The sequence below is a fragment of the Oncorhynchus nerka genome, linkage group LG9a (genome assembly GCF_034236695.1).
Source record: "Oncorhynchus nerka isolate Pitt River linkage group LG9a, Oner_Uvic_2.0, whole genome shotgun sequence".
Classification (NCBI taxonomy): Eukaryota; Metazoa; Chordata; class Actinopteri; order Salmoniformes; family Salmonidae; genus Oncorhynchus; species Oncorhynchus nerka.
This window is the reverse complement of record NC_088404.1, coordinates 24,187,469-24,208,330: the sequence shown is the minus strand read 5'-3', so window position 1 is coordinate 24,208,330 and position 20,862 is coordinate 24,187,469. Positions and strand designations below refer to the sequence as shown.

General features: G+C 47.3%; 1 protein-coding gene across 2 annotated transcripts in view; it reads right to left on the bottom strand.

The window, feature by feature from the left end:
* Positions 1-20,862, bottom strand: part of tbxas1 (thromboxane A synthase 1 (platelet)) — a 144,987-nt gene that overhangs the window by 47,671 nt on the left and 76,454 nt on the right. For both annotated transcript variants that reach the window (XM_029667702.2, XM_029667703.2), the window contains exons 7-10: positions 1,850-1,938; positions 1,431-1,579; positions 1,163-1,290; positions 581-931 (exon numbers count right to left, since the gene is read on the bottom strand). In XM_029667702.2, the coding sequence (XP_029523562.1) occupies positions 581-931; positions 1,163-1,290; positions 1,431-1,579; positions 1,850-1,938 (717 nt within the window). The remainder of the gene's footprint in view (positions 1-580; positions 932-1,162; positions 1,291-1,430; positions 1,580-1,849; positions 1,939-20,862) is intronic.

Sequence of the window (20,862 nt, the reverse complement as noted above, 5' to 3'; positions counted from 1 at the left end):
GGTCGCTGTGACCCCAGAGAAACAGATTGAAAATCCTCAGTCTTAAAAATGTCAACCCACCCCTCCCTCTCTGACACCCCCCAGTCTCTCTCATTTATTTTTGTTCCAGCCAGAGCCCATCACTGTCTGTCTTTCACACTCATCACCTCTGCTGGCCTGCAGAGTGGCAGACTGGTACTGCTGCAGAGATGGACTTATTACAGCTGAGGTGGAGTTGATATAGGACTGGGTCTCTTGGTCATAAACCCCTGCAAAATGACTGTATGTTATGCTGTGCTGCTGAAGCCCACAATACCAGATTAGGGTCAATCCCATTTCAAGTAAAGTGACATTCAGAAAACTGGAATTGGAATTTCATTTTACTTGACTGAATTGACTGAATTGAAATGGAATTGACCTCAACTCTGTACAGTCTCACCATCAGGTGGAGCGGACAGTGTGGACCATTTACATAATCTGGTTTGGATCCTATTAGTATCAATAGACCATCACGGCAAACATACTGTCACAAACAATGAGGGCAATTATAGGTGATTGTGAACATAAGGTGCATACAGGAAAGCCAGAGGCCCATACTCACATATCTGGTGAAGAAGTCATCCACCTCAGCCTGCAGTTTGCTCTGACACTCTGGGTGTAGAGCCAGGAGGTAGCAGGTGAAGGCCAGCGTGTTGCTACTGGTCTCATACCCCGCCAAGAAGAACACAAATGCCTGGCCCACGATCTCATCATCCGACATCATCCTCTTCTGGGTCTGGACAGAGCGCCTGCTGGGTGACTCATGGCTGCCGTCAACATTTTCTTGCTGGTTTGTGTGAGTGTGTATGGGGGCCAGCTCATCTGCATGGTTGACCACGTCAAAGTGCTCCAGCGACACACACTCCTTGCTGCTCCGCGTTTCCAGCATCAGCTGTAGGAAGTCTCGCCGCCGCTACATACAGAGAAACACACACACACACACACACACACACACACACACACACACACACACACACACACACACACACACACACACACACACACACACACACACACACAAACACACACACACACACACACGGGGAGATCAAGATCAGAGAAGGACAGGAGACTTTACAAGTCCTTTATTATTTCATATCTTTTCCCATCTTTACAAAGGATAGGTAGGCTGCTATAGTAATACCTCTTCAACTGGCTGCTCATCTCTCTGTCTGATGATCTTCTGAATGCAGTTGATGAAGAAGTTGTTCATCTCATCCCTCCTCTTGTTGGGGAGGAAACGGGCCAGAGGAATCAGGAATGGAAACGCAACTGAAGACAAAATATAGTCTTTGTCACTCCATTTAACTATGGAATACAGCAGTATTTGAATTGGACAATTTGACAAATCAGGAAGACTTTAAAGTGCTGATGAGTTAGTTGGCCTCGGGGCATGGCTCCACAGTACTCACTGAAGACGAACATGATGGGTGTGAAGAAGGAGAAAGAGAAGAACTTCTGGGCGTGGTGGACGAACGGGTCATCTGGGTCCTTCTGAGAGTCCACCTGAGTGCCAAATGCAACGCTGGCAATCACGTCCATGGTGAAACAGCCAAAACACCTGAGGAGAGAGAACCAACCCAGTCAACACAATATGGTATGTATGTACTGAATACCATACATAGAGAGCTTTTATACAATGATAACACAGCATCCACCTTAGAATTTACCACTACAATAGCAGATCTGAGGCTGTCTGTAGACATTTGAATTTGTCATCTTTTTGTTAGGAAAATTACAGGGTTACAATTGTATTGCCAAATGACTGAGAAGTCATTCAGTTACAGTATAATGACACTCCTGAGAGGGAGATATAGTGTAGTTGCAGTACCTGTGAATGTCAAAGCTTTCTCCAGACTCAGCATGACAATTGAGGTTGGTGAGCAGGGTGTCAGTAGCAGTGTTGATCAGAGGACCCATCTGCATGGGGATAGAGACAGAGAAACACTCTCATCTAGATTCCAATATGAAAATGGGGTCGTGGGAGAATTTCCAAAAACCTGGTCAAATAAATAATATATACAGTACCAGTCAAAAGTTTGGACACACCTACTCATTCAAGGGATTTTATTTATTTAGACTCTTTTCTACATTGTAGAATAATAGTGAAGACATCAAAACTATGAAATAACACATATGGAATCATGTAGTAACCAAAAAAGTGTTAAACACATCAAAAAATATGTAATATTTTAAATTCTTCAAAGTAGCCTCCCTTTGCTTTGATGATGACAGCTTTGCACACTCTTGGCATTCTCTAAACCAGCTTCACCTGGAATGCTTTTCCAACAGTCTTGAAGGAGTTCCCATACACGCTGGGCCCTTGTTGGCTGCTTTTCCTTCACTCTGCAGTCCAACTCACCCCAAACCTTCTCAATTGGGTTGAGGGCAGGTAATTGTGGAGGCCAGGTCATCAGATGCAGCTCTCCATCACTCTCCTTCTTGGTCAAATAGCCCTTACACAGCCTGGAGGTGTGTTTTGGGTCATTGTCCCATTGAAAAACAAATTATAGTCCCACTAAGCGCAAACCAGATGGAATGGCGTATCGCTGCAGAATGCTGTGGTAGCCATACTGGTTATTTATTATTATTTTTTTTTTTTTTTAACATTTTACCTTTACTTAACCAGGCAAGTCAGTTAAGAACAAATTATTATTTACAATGACGGCCTACACCGGCCAAACCCAGACGTCGCAGTGCCAATTGTGCACCACCCTATGGGACTCCCAATCACGGAGGTTGTGAAACAGCCTGGAATCGAACCAGGATGTTTGTGGTGACGCCTCAAGCACTGAAATGCAGTGTCTTGGGCCGCTGTGCCACTTGGAAGCCCAAAAGTGTTGTGTGCCTTGAATTCTAAATAAATCACAGACAGTGTCACCAGCAAAGCACCCCCACACCATCACACCTCCATGCTTCACGGTGGGAACCACACATGCAGAGATCATCTGTTCACCTACTCTGCGTCTCACAAAAACACAGTGGTTGGAACCAAAAATCTCAAATTTGGACACATCAGACCAAAGGACAGTTTTCCACCTGTCTAATGTCAATTGCTCGTGTTTCTTGGCTCAAGCAAGACTTTTCTTCTTATTGGTGTCCTTTAGTAGTGGTTTCTTTTCAGCAAATCGATCATGGAGGCCTGACACGGAACCCAAACCAGCTGTGTGCGTGCACCATCGTACGCCATTGTGCATAAATGTATTTTGTCCCCCCACACCAAACGACACGCAGGTTGAAATATCAAAACAAACTCTGAACCAATTACATTAATTTGGGGACAGGTCGAAAAGCATTAAACATGTATGGCAATTTAGCTAATTATAGCTTGCACTTGCTAGCTAATTTGCCCTATTTAGCTAGCTTGCTGTTGCTAGCTAATTTGTCCTGGGATATAAACATTCCATTGTTATTTTACCTGAAATGCATAAGGTCCTCTACTCTGCCAATTAATCCACACATAAAACGGTCAACCGAGTCGTTGCTAGTCATCTCTCTTCCTTCCAGGCCTTTTCTTCTCTTGACTTTATACTATGATTGGCAACTTTCATAAATTAGGTGCATTACCGCCACTGACCTCGTTAGTCTTTCAGTCACCCACATGGATATAACCAATGAGGAGATGGCACGTGGGTACCTACTTCTATAACCAATGAGGAGATGGGAGAGGCAGGACTTGCAGCGCGATCTGCATCACAAATAGAACTGACTTATATTTTAGCCCTTGGTAATGCAGACCCTCGTTTGCGTGCACAAGCAGTGTGGGTGCAATAATTGAATAATATAGATTTCTACATTTATTTTGCAACGCTCGTGTCGTAGTCAGCCTGTCATTCACGCAGTCTCCTCTGAAAAGTTGATATTGAGATGTGTCTGTTACTTTAACTCTGTGAAGCATTTATTTGGGCTGAAATGTCTGAGGCTGGTATCTCTAATGAACTTATCCTCTGCAGCAGAGGTAACTCTGGGTCTTCCTTTCCTGTGTCTGTCCTCATGAGAGCCAGTTTCATCATAGCGCTTGATGGTTTTTGCGATAGGGCTATCTTCTGTATACCAACCCTACCTTGTCACAACACAACTGATTGGCTCAAACGCATTGTGGTAAACCGTGGGGTATTGGGTTGAGCGTACAGAGATTTACACAGAGACAGGGAGGCTTTAGTCCACAAAACAACTTTACTAAGATGGAAAATAAATATATAAACGAAATCACTTCGGTTTTGCTCTGCCTTTTTTCTCTCTCTCTTTACTGGTGTCCGTCTCTCCCCCTTCTCCCGTGCGGTGTGCCATCGTGCTCCTTTTATTTAGCCTCCACAGCTGGTTGGCACTTTCCTCTAATTACCTCCACCGATATCTGTCCGTGTCGGGGTGCCCAGCTCCCGTATCCCCAGCAGAGGGAGCCAACGTCATCTCTCGTACCTCCCTTCTATTACCATCGCCCCGGGGTAGACCTCCTGGGATACCACAGCATTAAGAAGGAAAGAAATTCTGCAAATTAACTTTTAACAAGGCACACCTGTTCATTTAAATGCATTCCAGGTGACTACATCATGAAGCTGGTTGAGAGAATGCCAAGAGTGTGCAAAGCTGTCATCAAGGCAAAGGGTGGCTACTTTGAAGAATCGAAAATATAAAATATATTTTCATTTGTTTAACACTTTTTTGGTTACTGCTTGATTCCATGTGTTATTTTATAGTTTTGCTGTCTTCAATATTATTCTACAATGTAGAAAATAGTCTAAATAAATATAAACCCAGGAATGAGTAGGTGTGTCCAAACTTTTGACTGGTACTGTATATAATATCGTCTTTGTTTCTCAAAATCATTGTAATGGTTAACCTTCAACCAGAGGTCGCCCTTAGATCGTTGCAAAGGCCGCACTTGACCGTTGCACTTGAATCATTCCCACGGTGAATGGCTAAGCCACTACGCTATAAAACCACACAATATTGCAGATAATTGTTTTCTGGACGCATTTGATATGGTGAAAACAATGTGTGATGAGGCAGAGGCACAAAAACTCACATCAATACCTTGTCGGATGTCACTGTGAAACTAAGAATTGATGCTATTGCTAGCAATCAAGAGGTAACTCTGACTGAATGAGTCGAACAACTCCCCACCTTATGATCTTCAATTGGACCTTAGCAGTGAGGGCCGAGATGCCCACATGTTCGCTACATGTCAGAGGATGCTATTCATGAGGAATGTCTCATGATTCCAGAACATTAAATGTTCAGTGTGCTGCGTGGCTATATTGACGAAAAACTGATTCCATGAGATCGAATGTTGGCCTTTTGCACAGATGGGGCTCCATCTAGGCGGGATGGCGGGCAGGCCTCTGTACTGTAGTTATGTGTCTCCCTCTGCCATATGGACGCACTGTATGTTAAACCCACTGAGCTCTAATGGATACACCAGGAACAACTGACGGCAAAAGAGCTGAATGTAGAGCTCTGAGATATGCAGCAGGTAAACTTCAATTGTAAACTACATCACACAAGCCTGTTTGCAAAACTATGTGGAGATATGGGATCAGAGCATGACAATGTTCTATTTCACTCCGAGGCTTAGTGGTTAATGAGGGGGAGAGTTGGAAAGAGTTTTCTCATTGAGAGAGGAACTGTTGTTATTCACAATGGATGTAAAAAACAGACTTTGTTGACTTTCTGTGTAATGAAAAGAAAATGTGTCTCCTTGCCTATGTAACAGACCTATTTAAGAAACCGAACAAACTGAACACAAGCATGCAGGGGAAATACATAAATATTGTACGGATGTGTGACCGAACCAGCGAAATCAAATCCATTTGACTGGGATCCTGGCTCAGATGACATGCAGGTAAGTCAAATCGAACAGCTGATCGAGCTGTCATGTGACCGAATGCTGTAGACAACGCATTCACAGGTCACTATGGAGACCATTATAGAATGGCAAGACACGTAGCAGTCGGTCAATCATCTCGGTGTAACAGTTGGGATAATAGGACAATTTGATGTACAACGCAAATCTTATCCCTGGATTGAGGTACGTTTTTCAAGCCATATCTCACGCAGGCACCACTGTGTATTAATCTACACAAGAAGCCTGTCCGACCCTAGTGCAGCTGTAAGCTAGCTGGTCGGATCTGCTGGCTAATGCCCATGTACAATGCATACGGAAAGCATTCAGACTCCTTGACTTTTTTCACATTTTGTTATGTTACAGCCTTATTCTAAAATTGATTAAATATTTTTTCCCCCTCATCAATCTACACACAATACCCTCAATACCCTATAAAGACAAGGCAAAAAACAGTTTTTAGAATTTTTTAGCAAATGTATCACATTTACATAAGTATTCAGAGCCTTTACTCAGTACTTTGTTGAAGCACCTTTGGCAGTGATTACAGCCTTGAGTCTTCTTGGGTATGACGCTACAAGCTTGGCACACCTGTATTTGGGGAGCTTCTCTCATTGTTCTCTACAGATCCTCTCAAGCTCTGTCAGGTTGGATGGGGAGCGTCACTAGACAGCTATTTCCAGGTCTCTCCAGAGATGTTCGATTGCTCCAGGCTCTGGCTGGGCCACTCAAGGACATTCAGAGACTTGTCCCGAAGCCTCTCCTGCTTTGTCTTGGCTGTGTGCTTACGGTCATTGTCCTGTTGGAAGGTGAATCCATCCCCTCAGTCTGAGGTCCTGAGCACTCTGGAGCAGGTTTTCATCAAGGGTCTCTCTGTACTTTGCTCCATTAATCTTTCCCTCGACCCTGACCAGTCTCCCAGTCCCTGCCACAAAAAAACATCCCCACATCATGATGCTGCCACCACCATGCTTCACAGTAGTGATGGTGCCAGATTTCCTCCAGATGTGACGCTTGGCATTCAGGCCAAAGAGTTGAATCTTGGTTTCATCAGAACAGAGAATATTGTTTCTCATGGTCTGAGAATGCGGACTGTTATGTGCCTTTTACTGAGGAGTGGCTTTCGTCTGGCCACTCTACCATAAAGGCCTGATTGGTGGAGTGCTGCAGAGATGGTTGTCCCATCTCCACAGAGGAACTCTGTGCCTTCTCCCCCAATTGCTCAGTTTGGCCGGGAGGCCAGCTCTATGAAGAGTCTTGGTGGTTCCAAACTTCTTCCATTTAAGAATGATGGAGGCCACTGTGTTCTTGGGGACCTTCAATGCTACAGAAATGTTTTGGTATCCTTCCCCAGATCTGTGTCTTGACACAGTCCTGTCTTGGAGCTCCACTGACAATTCCTTCGACATCATGGCTTGGTTCTTGCTCTGCCATGCACTGTCAACTGTGGAACCTTATATAGACAGGTGTGTACCTTTCCAAATCATGTCCAATCAATTGAATTTACAACAAGTGGACTCCAATCAAGTTGTAGAAACATCTCAAGGATGATCAATGGAAACAGGATGCACCTGAGCTCAATTTTGAGTCTCATAGCAAAGGGTCTAAATACTTAACTTAATAACGTATTTCAGTTCTTTCTTTTTAATACATTTGCAAAAAAATCTAAAAACCTGTTTCGTATTGTGTGTAGATTGATGAGGAATTAATTGTATTTTATTAATTTTAGAATAAGGCTGTAATGTAACAAAATGTGGAAAAAGTCAAGGGGTCTGAATCCTTTCCAAAGGCGCTGTATATTACCAAAATGATCCCTTTACATTTTTTCCTGTGCAAAAAATCCCTTTAAATCAAGACTCATCTGATAAATGGACAAAATGGAATCAGGGGTAAATGTTAAGTGGTCCACTTGCATTAATCAGTACATGAGGGGATACTGCTACCCTGAGTGTTGTGCCAGCTACTCTCCTCCTCACCTCCAGCCCCTCTCAGAAAAGTGTCTGTGTGTGTGCATGCATGCGTACGTGCATGCGTGCGTGTGTGGGTGAGGACACCATGAGCCAAAGAGAGGAGCTGAATCAATTAAAATCCCATTAAAGCACCATTACAGAGGGCATTATCAAGGGGAAAAGAACCCTGATGATGATGGATCAAACACCGATCTAATTAATAAATGTATTCATTAAGGGAAGAGCTCTTCTAAACATGGCGATTGCTGTGTTACAATGCAGGACTGAGAGAAACAGATCTCAAGAAAAGCACTCTCTCTCTGCCATCACCTTCTCCAGGGCAGACAGAGAGTTGTACTGCAGTAGCTCAGATTTCAAAAACAACAAATCTTCAAGACAACTCCCTACCCACTGTGCAAAAACTGGTGGAATCAATGGTGTTTCCACGTCAATTTAACAACAAAAAATCTATTTGATGGCATTGAATCAACATGGGAAACTGATTGGATTTGCAAAAAGTCCTCAATGTAAATCCATTAACATGGTGACACTTTTTGTTGATTTCATGTTGAATTCAAGTTAGTTGACAACTGACGTTTGTGCCCAGTGGGTAGTCTCTTCTTATCAAAGAAAATGAGGGCACTAACACATATTCGACCACAGAAAGCACATGAGAAAAAAATGAGAGCGTCAAAGAGAGGGTGCGCTTGTGACCGCTGCTGAGAGAGAGTGGTGGTGTGACCACTGATGAGAGAGAGTGGTGGTGTGAGTGGTGCTTTGAGAGAGTGGTGGTGTGACCACTGTTGAGAGAGAGTGGTGGTGTGAGTGGTGCTTAGAGAGAGTGGTGGTGTGACCACTGTTGAGAGAGAGTGGTGGTGTGACCTCTGCTGAGAGAGAGTGGAGGTGTGAGTGGTGCTGAGAGAGAGTGGTGGTGTGAGTGGTACTGAGAGAGAATGGTGGTGTGACCGCTGCGGAGAGAGAGTGGTGGTGTGAGTGGTGCTGAGAGAGTGGTGGTGTGAGTGGTGCTGAGAGAGAGTGGTGGTGTGAGTGGTGCTGAGAGAGTGGTGTGTGAGTGGTACTGAGAGAGAGTGGTATGTGAGTGGTGCTGAGAGAGAGTGGTGGTGTGAGTGGTGCTGAGAGAGAGTGGTGGTGTGAGTGGTGCTGAGAGAGAGTGGTGGTGTGAGTGGTGCTGAGAGAGAGTGGTGGTGTGAGTGGTGCTTAGAGAGAGTGGTGGTGTGACCGCTGCTGAGAGAGAGTGGTGGTGTGACCGCTGCTGAGAGAGAGTGGAGGTGTGAGTGGTGCTGAGAGAGAGTGGTGGTGTGACTGGTGCTGAGAGAGAGTGGTGGTGTGACCGCTGCGGAGAGAGAGTGGTGGTGTGAGTGGTGCTGAGAGAGTGGTGGTGTGAGTGGTGCTGAGAGAGAGTGGTGGTGTGAGTGGTGCTGAGAGAGTGGTGTGTGAGTGGTACTGAGAGAGAGTGGTGGTGTGAGTGGTGCTGAGAGAGAGTGGTGGTGTGAGTGGTGCTGAGAGAGAGTGGTGGTGTGACCGCTGCGGAGAGAGAGTGGTGGTGTGAGTGGTGCTGAGAGAGTGGTGGTGTGACTGCTGCTGAGAGAGAGTGGTGGTATGAGTGGTGCTGAGAAAGAGTGGTGGTGTGAGTGGTGCTGAGAGAGAGTGGTGGTGTGACCGCTGCGGAGAGAGAGTGGTGGTGTGAGTGGTGCTGAGAGAGAGTGGTATGTGAGTTGTGCTGAGAGAGAGGGGGGGTGAGAATGCTGCTGAGAAAGAGTGGTGGTGTGAGTAGTGCTGAGAGAGAGTGGTATGTGAGTGGTGCTGAGAGAGAGTGGTGGTGTGAGAGGTGCTGATAGAGAGTGGAGGTGTGAGTGGTGCCAAGAGAGAGTGGTATGTGAGTGTTGCTGAGAGAGAGTGGAGGTGTGAGTGGTGCTGAGAGAGTGGTGGTGTGAGTGGTGCTGAGAGAGAGTGGTGGTGTGAGTGGTGCTGAGAGAGTGGTGTGTGAGTGGTACTGAGAGAGAGTGGTGGTGTGAGTGGTGCTGAGAGAGAGTGGTGGTGTGAGTGGTGCTGAGAGAGAGTGGTGGTGTGACCGCTGCGGAGAGACAGTGGTGGTGTGAGTGGTGCTGAGAGAGTGGTGGTGTGACTGCTGCTGAGAGAGAGTGGTGGTATGAGTGGTGCTGAGAAAGAGTGGTGGTGTGAGTGGTGCTGAGAGAGAGTGGTGGTGTGACCGCTGCGGAGAGAGAGTGGTGGTGTGAGTGGTGCTGAGAGAGAGTGGTATGTGAGTTGTGCTGAGAGAGAGAGAGGGGGTGAGAATGCTGCTGAGAAAGAGTGGTGGTGTGAGTAGTGCTGAGAGAGAGTGGTATGTGAGTGGTGCTGAGAGAGAGTGGTGGTGTGAGAGGTGCTGATAGAGAGTGGAGGTGTGAGTGGTGCCAAGAGAGAGTGGTATGTGAGTGTTGCTGAGAGAGAGTGGAGGTGTGAGTGGTGCTGAGAGAGAGTTGTGGTGTGACCACTGTTGAGAGAGAGTGGTGGTGTAACCACTGCTGAGAGAGAGTGGTGGTGTAACCACTGCTGAGAGAGAGTGGTGGTGTAACCACTGCTGAGAGAGAGTTCTGGTGTGAGTGGTACTGAGAGAGAGTGGTGGTGTGAGGGTGATGATAGAGAGTGGTAGTGTGACCGCTGCTGAGAGAGAGTGGAGGTGTGAGTGGTGCTGAGAGATAGTGGTATGTGAGTGGTGCTGAGAGAGAGTGGAGGTTTGAGAGGTGCTGAGAGAGAGTGGTGGTGTGAGAGGTGCTGATAGAGAGTGGAGGTGTGAGTGGTGCCAAGAGAGAGTGGTATGTGAGTGGTGCTGAGAGAGAGTGGAGGTGTGAGTGGTGCTGATAGAGAGTGGTGGTGTGAGTGGTGCTGAGAGAGAGTTGTGATGTGACCACTGTTGAGAGAGAGTGGTGGTGTAACCACTGCTGAGAGAGAGTGGTGGTGTAACCACTGCTGAGAGAGAGTGCTGGTGTGAGGGGTGCTGAGAGTGAGTGGTGGTGTGAGGGTGCTGATAGAGAGTGGTGGTGTGACCGCTGCTGAGAGAGAGTGGTGGTGTGAGTGGTGCTGAGAGAGAGTGGTTGTGTGAGTGGTGCTGAGAGAGAGTGGTGGTGTGAGTGGTGCTGATAGAGAGTGGTGGTGTGACTGCTGCTGAGAGAGAGTGGTGTGTGACTGCTGCTGAGAGAGAGTGGTGGTGTGAGTGGTGCTGAGAGAGAGTGGTGGTGTGAGTGGTGCTGAGAGAGAGTGGTTGTGTGAGTGGTGCTGAGAGAGAGTGGTGGTGTGAGTGGTGCTGAGAGAGTGGTGTGTGAGTGGTACTGAGAGAGAGTGGTATGTGAGTGGTGCTGAGAGAGAGTGGTGGTGTGAGTGGTGCTGAGAGAGAGTGGTGGTGTGAGTGGTGCTGAGAGAGAGTGGTGGTGTGAGTGGTGCTGAGAGAGAGTGGTGGTGTGACCGCTGCGGAGAGAGAGTGGTGGTGTGAGTGGTGCTGAGAGAGTGGAGGTGTGACAACTGCTGAGAGAGAGTGGTGGTGTGAGTGGTGCTGAGAGAGAGTGGTGGTGTGACCGCTGTGAGAGAGAGTGGTGGTGTGAGTGGTGCTGAGAGAGAGAGTGGTATGTGAGTTGTGCTGAGAGAGAGTGGGGGTGAGAATGGTGCTGCTGAGAAAGAGTGGTGGTGTGAGTGGTGCTGAGAGAGAGTGGTATGTGAGTGGTGCTGAGAGAGAGTGGTGGTGTGAGAGGTGCTGATAGAGAGTGGAGGTGTGAGTGGTGCCAAGAGAGAGTGGTATGCTTTGTGTGTTGCTGAGAGAGAGTGGAGGTGTGAGTGGTGCTGATAGAGAGTGGTGGTGTGAGTGGTGCTGTTGAGAGAGTGGAGGTGTGACCGCTGCTGAGAGAGAGTGGTGGTGTGAGTGGTGCTGAGAGAGAGTTGTGGTGTGACCACTGTTGAGAGAGAGTGGTGGTGTAACCACTGCTGAGAGAGAGTTCTGGTGTGAGTGGTACTGAGAGAGAGTGGTGGTGTGAGGGTGATGATAGAGAGTGGTAGTGTGACCGCTGCTGAGAGAGAGTGGAGGTGTGAGTGGTGCTGAGAGATAGTGGTATGTGAGTGGTGCTGAGAGAGAGTGGAGGTTTGAGTGGTGCTGAGAGAGAGTGGTGGTGTGAGAGGTGCTGATAGAGTAAAAAAAAAAAAAAAAACCTCTGAAACGATTTACTGCGGCATACTGTAAATTATGGTGCATAGTGGGGAAATTGCTGTATTTCGAATGGTACTGTAATTTCACCCCTCAAAATACAGTACCTTACAGTACCATTAGAGCGCCCAAAAACTTTTAACCACAATTGGATGCATGGTATGGTTGTTTCTGAGCATTAACATATTTTGAGGCGTGCCTTGTAAAAGGCTATATTTGTTACTCCTGTGAGTGAGAATGCTGTATCAAATTAACTCCTATGTGGTTATGGTGCCCCATCCATTTAAAATGTATAGAGGACATATTGAAGTGTCAGAAAGTCATTAAATGGTTGAGCATTTTGCCATGTAATTTTCATCTGTTTTGCCCTGTAGTGGTGCTGCCAGTTTGAATGTCTTTGTTGGTGCAAATGATATTAAACACCAATTATTCATTAATATGGTGTAACGTGTAAACACTTTACCTAGCAGCCAAGTGGGCTGCTTGCACCAATCCCTTGTAATTACAGAAAAACACTCTAAAATCTCCTAAAGAGCTAAACATTTTTGGAATGGTCTGCTGATCCATGTGAGAGAAGCAGACTCGATCTCAAGCTATAAGTCTTTACTGAAGACTCATCTCTTCAGTAGGGCCTATGATTGAGTGTAGTCTGGCTCAGGGGTGTGAAGGTGAATGGCAAGGTGGTGGAGTGGTGCTGAAGAACCACCCTGCTGTCTCTACCTGACCGTGGCTCCCCTATCTCCATTGGGATTCTCTGCACATTAGTGGTGGTGGGGCTGAGTCACTGGCTTGGTTGAGCTCTGCTGAGTCCTTCCTGTTGAGGGGTGCGGTGAGGGAGAGTTTTGGTGAGTGACTCGGCCTTGTCTCAGGGCAGTATGTTAGTGGAGTGTGTTGATATCCCTTTAGTGTTGTGGGGGCTGTGCTTTGCCAAAGTGGTTGGGGAGTGGTATGATTGTCCCTGTCCAGGGGTTAATTTGGATGGGGCTTCAGTGGACAACCCCCCCCGTCTCAGTCTCCTGTATCTATGCAGCAATAGTATATGTTGCTAGAGTCAGTCTGTTGGAGGTGTAATTCTCCTGTCTTATCTGATGTCCTGTGGTGACCACTGTTGAGGACAGTGGTGGTCAAACCACTGCTGGAGAGTGGTGGTGTAACCACCTCTTTTAGGAATACCTGGATAGGAACCACTGCTAATCCTTCTCACCCCCCTGAAAAGACTTAGATGCACTATTGTAAAGTGGCTGACCACTGGATGTCATAAGGTGAGTGGTGCTGAGAGATTTGTAAGTGGTCTGGATAAGTGGCGTTTGAAGGTGCTTAAATGTAAATGTAAATAGAGAGTGGAGGTGTGAGTGGTGCCAAGAGAGAGTGGTATGTGAGTGGTGCTGAGAGAGAGTGGAGGTGTGAGTGGTGCTGATAGAGAGTGGTGGTGTGAGTGGTGCTGAGAGAGAGTTGTGATGTGACCACTGTTGAGAGAGAGTGGTGGTGTAACCACTGCTGAGAGAGAGTGGTGGTGTAACCACTGCTGAGATAGAGTGCTGGTGTGAGGGGTGCTGAGAGTGAGTGGTGGTGTGAGGGTGCTGATAGAGAGTGGTGGTGTGACCGCTGCTGAGAGAGAGTGGTGGTGTGAGTGGTGCTGAGAGAGAGTGGTTGTGTGAGTGGTGCTGAGAGAGAGTGGTGGTGTGAGTGGTGCTGATAGAGAGTGGTGGTGTGACTGCTGCTGAGAGAGAGTGGTGTGTGACTGCTGCTGAGAGAGAGTGGTGGTGTGAGTGGTGCTGAGAGAGAGTGGTGGTGTGAGTGGTGCTGAGAGAGAGTGGTTGTGTGAGTGGTGCTGAGAGAGAGTGGTGGTGTGAGTGGTGCTGAGAGAGTGGTGTGTGAGTGGTACTGAGAGAGAGTGGTATGTGAGTGGTGCTGAGAGAGAGTGGTGGTGTGAGTGGTGCTGAGAGAGAGTGGTGGTGTGAGTGGTGCTGAGAGAGAGTGGTGGTGTGAGTGGTGCTGAGAGAGAGTGGTGGTGTGACCGCTGCGGAGAGAGAGTGGTGGTGTGAGTGGTGCTGAGAGAGTGGTGGTGTGACAACTGCTGAGAGAGAGTGGTGGTGTGAGTGGTGCTGAGAGAGTGGAGGTGTGAGTGGTGCTGAGAGAGAGTGGTATGTGAGTGGTGCTGAGAGAGAGTGGAGGTGTGAGTGGTGCTGATAGAGAGTGGTGGTGTGAGTGGTGCTGAGAGAGAGTTGTGATGTGACCACTGTTGAGAGAGAGTGGTGGTGTGACCACTGCTGAGAGAGTGGTGGTGTAACCACTGCTGAGATGAGTGCTGGTGTGAGGGGTGCTGAGAGTGAGTGGTGGTGTGAGGGTGCTGATAGAAAGTGGTGGTGTGACCGCTGCTGAGAGAGAGTGGTGGTGTGAGTGGTGCTGAGAGAGAGTGGTTGTGTGAGTGGTGCTGAGAGAGAGTGGTGGTGTGAGTGGTGCTGACAGAGAGTGGTGGTGTGACTGCTGCTGAGAGAGTGGTGTGTGACTGCTGCTGAGAGAGAGTGGTGGTGTGAGTGGTGCTGAGAGAGAGTGGTGGTGTGAGTGGTGCTGAGAGAGAGTGGTTGTGTGAGTGGTGCTGAGAGAGAGTGGTGGTGTGAGTGGTGCTGAGAGAGTGGTGTGTGAGTGGTACTGAGAGAGAGTGGTATGTGAGTGGTGCTGAGAGAGTGGTGGTGTGAGTGGTGCTGAGGGAGTGGTGGTGTGACTGCTGCTGAGAAAGAGTGGTGGTGTGAGTGGTGCTGAGAGAGAGTGGTGGTGTGAGTGGTGCTGAGAGAGTGGTGGTGTGACTGCTGCTGAGAGAGAGTGGTGGTGTGAGTGGTGCTGAGAAAGAGTGGTGGTGTGAGTGGTGCTGAGAGAGTGGAGGTGTGACAACTGCTGAGAGAGAGTGGTGGTGTGAGTGGTGCTGAGAGAGAGTGGAGGTGTGACCGCTGCTGAGAGAGAGTGGTGGTGTGAGTGGTGCTGAGAGAGAGTGGTGGTGTGAGTGGTGCTGAGAGAGAGTGGTGGTGTGACCGCTGCGGAGAGAGAGTGGTGGTGTGAGTGGTGCTGAGAGAGAGTGGTATGTGAGTTGTGCTGAGAGAAAGTGGGGGTGAGAATGCTGCTGAGAAAGAGTGGTGGTGTGAGTGGTGCTGAGAGAGAGTGGTATGTGAGTGGTGCTGAGAGAGAGTGGTGGTGTGAGAGGTGCTGATAGAGAGTGGAGGTGTGAGTGGTGCCAAGAGAGAGTGGTATGTGAGTGTTGCTGAGAGAAAGTGGAGGTGTGAGTGGTGCTGATAGAGAGTGGTGGTGTGAGTGGTGCTGAGAGAGAGTGGAGGTGTGACCGCTGCTGAGAGAGAGTGGTGGTGTGAGTGGTGCTGAGAGAGAGTTGTGGTGTAACCACTGTTGAGAGAGAGTGGTGGTGTAACCACTGCTGAGAGAGAGTGGTGGTGTAACCACTGCTAAGAGAGAGTGCTGGTGTGAGTGGTACTGAGAGAGAGTGGTGGTGTGAGGGTGATGATAGAGAGTGGTAGTGTGACCGCTGCTGAGAGAGAGTGGAGGTGTGAGTGGTGCTGAGAGAGAGTGGTAGTGTGAGAGGTGCTGATAGAGAGTGGAGGTGTGAGTGGTGCTGATAGAGAGTGGTGCTGTGAGTGGTGCTGAGAGAGAGTTGTGTGTGAGTGCTGCTGATAGAGAGTGGTGTACTGATCCAGACAAAACCACACCACCACTCTCTCTCAGTACTACTGATCCAGACAAAACCACACCACCACTCTCTCCCAGTACTACTGATCCAGACAAAACCACACCACCACTCTCTCTCAGTACTACTGATCCAGACAAAACCACACCACCACTCTCTCTCAGTACTACTGATCAAGAGACCACACCACCACTCTCTCAGTACTACTGATCCAGACAAAACCACACCACCATTCTATCTCTCAGTACTACTGATCCAGACATAATCATTAGCTCTCCCTGAATGCAACTCCAATCTCAATGACGTTCTTAATTGAGTTCCAAGCCTATTTCTTTTGTTAGCTAATTTTACAGAGTATGAATCACACACACTCAGAGAGAGTGAAAGATAGAAAAAGTACACGTGTACATGTAACAGTATAACTTTAAACCGTCCCCTCGCCCATACCCGGGCTCGAACCAGGGACTCTCTGCACACATCAACAACTGACACCCACGATGCATCGTTACCCATCGCTCCACAAAAGCAGCGGCCCTTGCAGAGCAAGGGGAACCACTACTTCAAGGTCTCAGAGCAAGTGACGTCACCGATTGAAACACTATTTAGCACGCAACACCGCTAACTAAGCTAGCTATTTCACATCCGTTACATTCACCCCCCTTTTGACCTCCTCCTTTTCCGCAGCAACCAGTGATCCGGGTCAACAGCATCTATGTAACAGTATAACTTTAGACCGTCCCCTCGCCCATACCCGGGCGTGAACCAGGGACCCTCTGCACACATCAACAACAGTCACCCACGAAGCATTGTTACCCATCGCTCCACAAAAGCCGCGGCCCTTGCAGAGCAAGGGGAACTACTACTTCAACGTCTCAGAGCAAGTGACGTCACCAATTGAAACACTATTTAGCGCGAACACCGCTAACTAGCTAGCTATTTCACATCCGTTACACTCACCCCCCTTTTGACCTCCTCCTTTTTCCCGCAGCAACCAGTGATCCGGGTCACGGCACCAATGTAACAGTATAACTATAAACCGTCCCCTCGCCCATACCCGGGCTCGAACCAGGGACCCTCTGCACACATCAACAACTGACACCCACGAAGCATCGTTACCCATCGCTCCACGAAAGTCGCAGCCCTTGCAGAGCAAGGGGAACCACTACTTCAAGGTCTCAGAGCAAGTGACGTCACCGATTGAAACACTATTTAGCGCGCACAACTAAGCTAGCGTTTCACATCCGTTACATTTGCAATGCAATGAGAGCAGTTAGTTCATTTCAATAGCAGTTGAAATATGTCTGTCCACAGCAGCTGCCTCTGGTGTCACAGGCAGGCAGGCAGAGAGGCAGGCAGACAGGCAGAGAGGCAGGCAAGCAGGCAGGGATGCAGGCAGACAAGCAGAGAGAGATACAGGCAGGCAGAGAGGCAGGCAGAGAGACAGTCAAGCAGGCAGGCAGAGAGGCAGGCAGGCAGGCTCATTAATCTCTCTCAATCACTGAGTCAGTGTATCAGTGTAGAGGGGACTTAACGAGCACATAAAACATGCTGTTCCAACAGGCCCCAGTAATTATGTTCCACATTGTAAAGCAGACATACTGTTTGTTCTAATGACACTATTACAATGTCAAACCATACACAGAAGTCACGGAGAGGGAGAGAGGGAGGGGGAGAAGGAAAATGAAAGTGAAATATCCTGACCAAATTAAGAGAGGAGATAAGATTGCTAGCTACTGAAGGCCTAAAGGTTTATGAACATGTATGGGTTCCATGTAGACACAACAGAAGGTGAGAGAAGGAGGAGTGAAAAGGAGGGAGGGGTGTGTGTGTATGTGTGTGTGTGTGTGTGTGTGTGTGTGTGTGTGTGTGTGTGTGTGAGAGAGAGAGAGAGAGAGAGAGTGATGCAGTGCTTAATTTGAGCCGGAACAGGATCCAGCACCTATTTTCCCAGAAACGGTACCTTTCATGTCATTATTTATAAATTGTTTTACACTTCGCACTGTAAACATTCTAATAAAAGTGATCAGAGTTCAATCAAGTTTCTTCCTCGTTATTTCTCCCACTCCCCAGAAAAAAAGTAAAAGTAATAGAGTGGGGATGCTTCTGTGTAATCATCCTATCCTCCAGACCTGCTCTCTTATTTGTACATAGAGGTTATGGGGAGGGCCGGTTGTGTAAGTATCTGATCTTGACACAGGTCTTGGAAGTTCTGGTCAGCCAGTGAAAAGGTCCCTACGTAATCACGTCACTTTGCCTAGGCTAGTCATCTCTCTACTGAATTTGAAATGTGGGAAAGCCAAATAAAAAATGTATAAGAAAAGGCAATCGAGTTTGATGATGGGGGGGTAATGCATCCACCGATTAAGTGGAGCACATACAATCTGATCAAGAACAAGCAAACACACAGTTGAAGTCGGAAGTTATTAAAGTCATTAAAACACGTTGTTCAACCACTCCACACATTTCTTGTCAACAAACTATAGTTTGGGCAAGTCGGTTAGGACATCTACTTTGTGCATGACACAAGACATTTTTTACAACAATTGTTTACAGACAGATTGTTTCACTTATAATTCACTGTATCACAATTCCAGTGGGTCAGAAGTTTACATACACTAAGTTGACTGTGCCTTTAAACAGCTTGGAAAATTCCAGAAAATGATGTTGTGGCTTTAGAAGCTTCTGATAGCCTAATTGACATAATTTGAGTCAATTGGAGGTGTACCTGTGGATGTATTTCAAGGCCGAACTTCAAACTCAATGCCTATTTGCTTGAGGAAGGAGACGTGTTCTGTCTCCTAGAGATGAACATACTTTGGTGCGAAAAGGGAAAATCAATCCCAGAACAACAGCAAAGGACCTTGTAAAGATGTTGGAGGAAACAGTTACAAAAGTATCTATATCCACAGTAAAACGAGTCCTATATCGACATAACCTGAAAGGCTGCTCTGCAAGGAAGAAGCCACTGCTCCAAAACCGCCATAAAAAAGCCAGACTACGGTTTGCAAATGCACATAGGAACAAAGATTGACTTTTTGGAGAAATGTCCTCTGGTCTGATGAAACAAAAATAGAACTGTTTGGCCACAATGACCATGTTATGTTTGGAGGAAAAAGGGGGATGCTTGCAAGCCGAAGAACACCATCCCAACCGTTGTGGGGGTGCTTTGCTGCAGGAGGGACTGGTGCACTTCACAAAATAGATGGCATCATGAGGACGGAAAATTATGTGGATATATTGAAGCAACATCTCAAGACATCAGGAAGTTAAAGCTTGGTTGCAAATGGGTCTTCCAAATGGACAATGATCCCAAGCATACTTCCAAAGTTGTGGCAAAATAGCTTAAGGACAACAAAGTCAAGGTATTGGAGTGGCCATCACAAAGCCCTGACCTCAATCCTATAGAGAATATGTTGGCAGAACTCCTACAAGACAGAACTGCCAAAGGAAGCGGTGTTGCAATCTACTGCAGAGATATCCTGCAGAGTTCTGTCTAACTATCCAGGTCTGTACCCAAACAATTCAAACTTCTTCTTTTAAAAATCTATCTTTGAGGAAAACAGGTCTCTCACCGTTGCCGCCTGCTATAGAACACCCTCTGCCCCCAACTGTGCCCTGGACACCATATGTGAACTGATTGCCCCCGTCTATCTTCAGAGCTCGTTCTGCTGGGTGAACTAAACAGTGACATGGTTAACACCCCGGCCATCCTACAATCTAAGCTTTATGCCCTCAATTTCACACAAATTATCAATAAACCCACCAGGTACAACCCCAAATCCGTAAACACGGGAACCCTCATAGATATCCTAACCAACTTGCCCTCCAAATACAACTCTGCTGTTTTCAACCAAGATCTCAACGATCCCTGCCTCATTACCTGCATCCGTAATGGATCTGCAGTCAAACGACCACCCCTCATCACTGTCAAATGCTCCCTAAAACACTTCAGCGAGCAGGCCTTTCTAATCGACCTGGCCGGGGTATCCTGGAATGATACTGACCTCATCCCGTCAGTAGAGGATGCCTGGTTATTCTTTAAAAGTGCCTTCCTCACCATCTTGGGGTGGCAGGGTAGCCTAGTGGTTAGAGCGTTGAACTAGTAACCGGAAGGTTGCGAGTTCAAATCCCAGAGCTGACAAGGTACAAATCTGTCATTCTGCCCCTGAACAGGCAGTTAACCCACTGTTCCCAGGCCGTCATTGAAAATAAGAATGTGTTCTTAACTGACTTGCCTGGTTAAATAAAGGTAAAAAAATAAAAAATAAAAAATCTTAAATAAGCATGCCCCATTCAAAAAAATTGAACAGGAACAGATATAGCCCTTGGTTCTCTCCAGACCTAACTGCCCTTGACTAGCACAAAAACATCATGTGGCATTCTGCATTAGCATCGAACAGTCCCCGTGATTTGCAACTTTTCAGGGAAGTTAAGAACAAATATACACAGGCAGTTAGGAAAGCAGAGGCTAGCTTTTTCAAACAGAAATTTGCATCCTGTAGCACAAACTCCAAAAAGTTCTGGGACACTGTAAAGTTCATGGACAATACGAGCACCTCCTCTCAGCTGCCCACTAAACTGACGCTAGGACACACTGTCACCACAGATAAATCCACTATAATTGAGAATTTCAATAAGCATTTTTCTATATTTTTCTATTCACCTGGCTACCCCATCCCCTCACAGCAACTCGCCCAAACCTCCCCCACTTTTCCTTCACCCAAATACAGATAGCTAATGTTCTGAAAGAGCTGCAAAATCTGGACCCCTACAAATCAGCCGGGCTAGGCAATCTGGACCCTCTCTTTCTAAAATTATCTGCCAAGATTGTTGCAACCCCTATTACTAGCCTGTTCAACCTCTCTTTCGTATTGTCTGAGATTCCCATAGATTGGAAAGCTGCCATGGTCACCCCCCTCTTCAAAGGGGGAGACACTCTAGACCCAAACTGCTACAGACCTATATCTATTCTACCCTGCCTTTCTAAGGTCTCGAAAGCCAAGTTAACACCATACCTTCTCCGCTATGCAATCTGGTTTCAGAGCTGGTCATGGGTGCACCTCAGCCATGCTCAAGGTCCTAAACGATATCATAACCGCCATCGATAAAAGACAATACTGTGCAGCCGTATTCATCGACCTGGCTAAGGCTT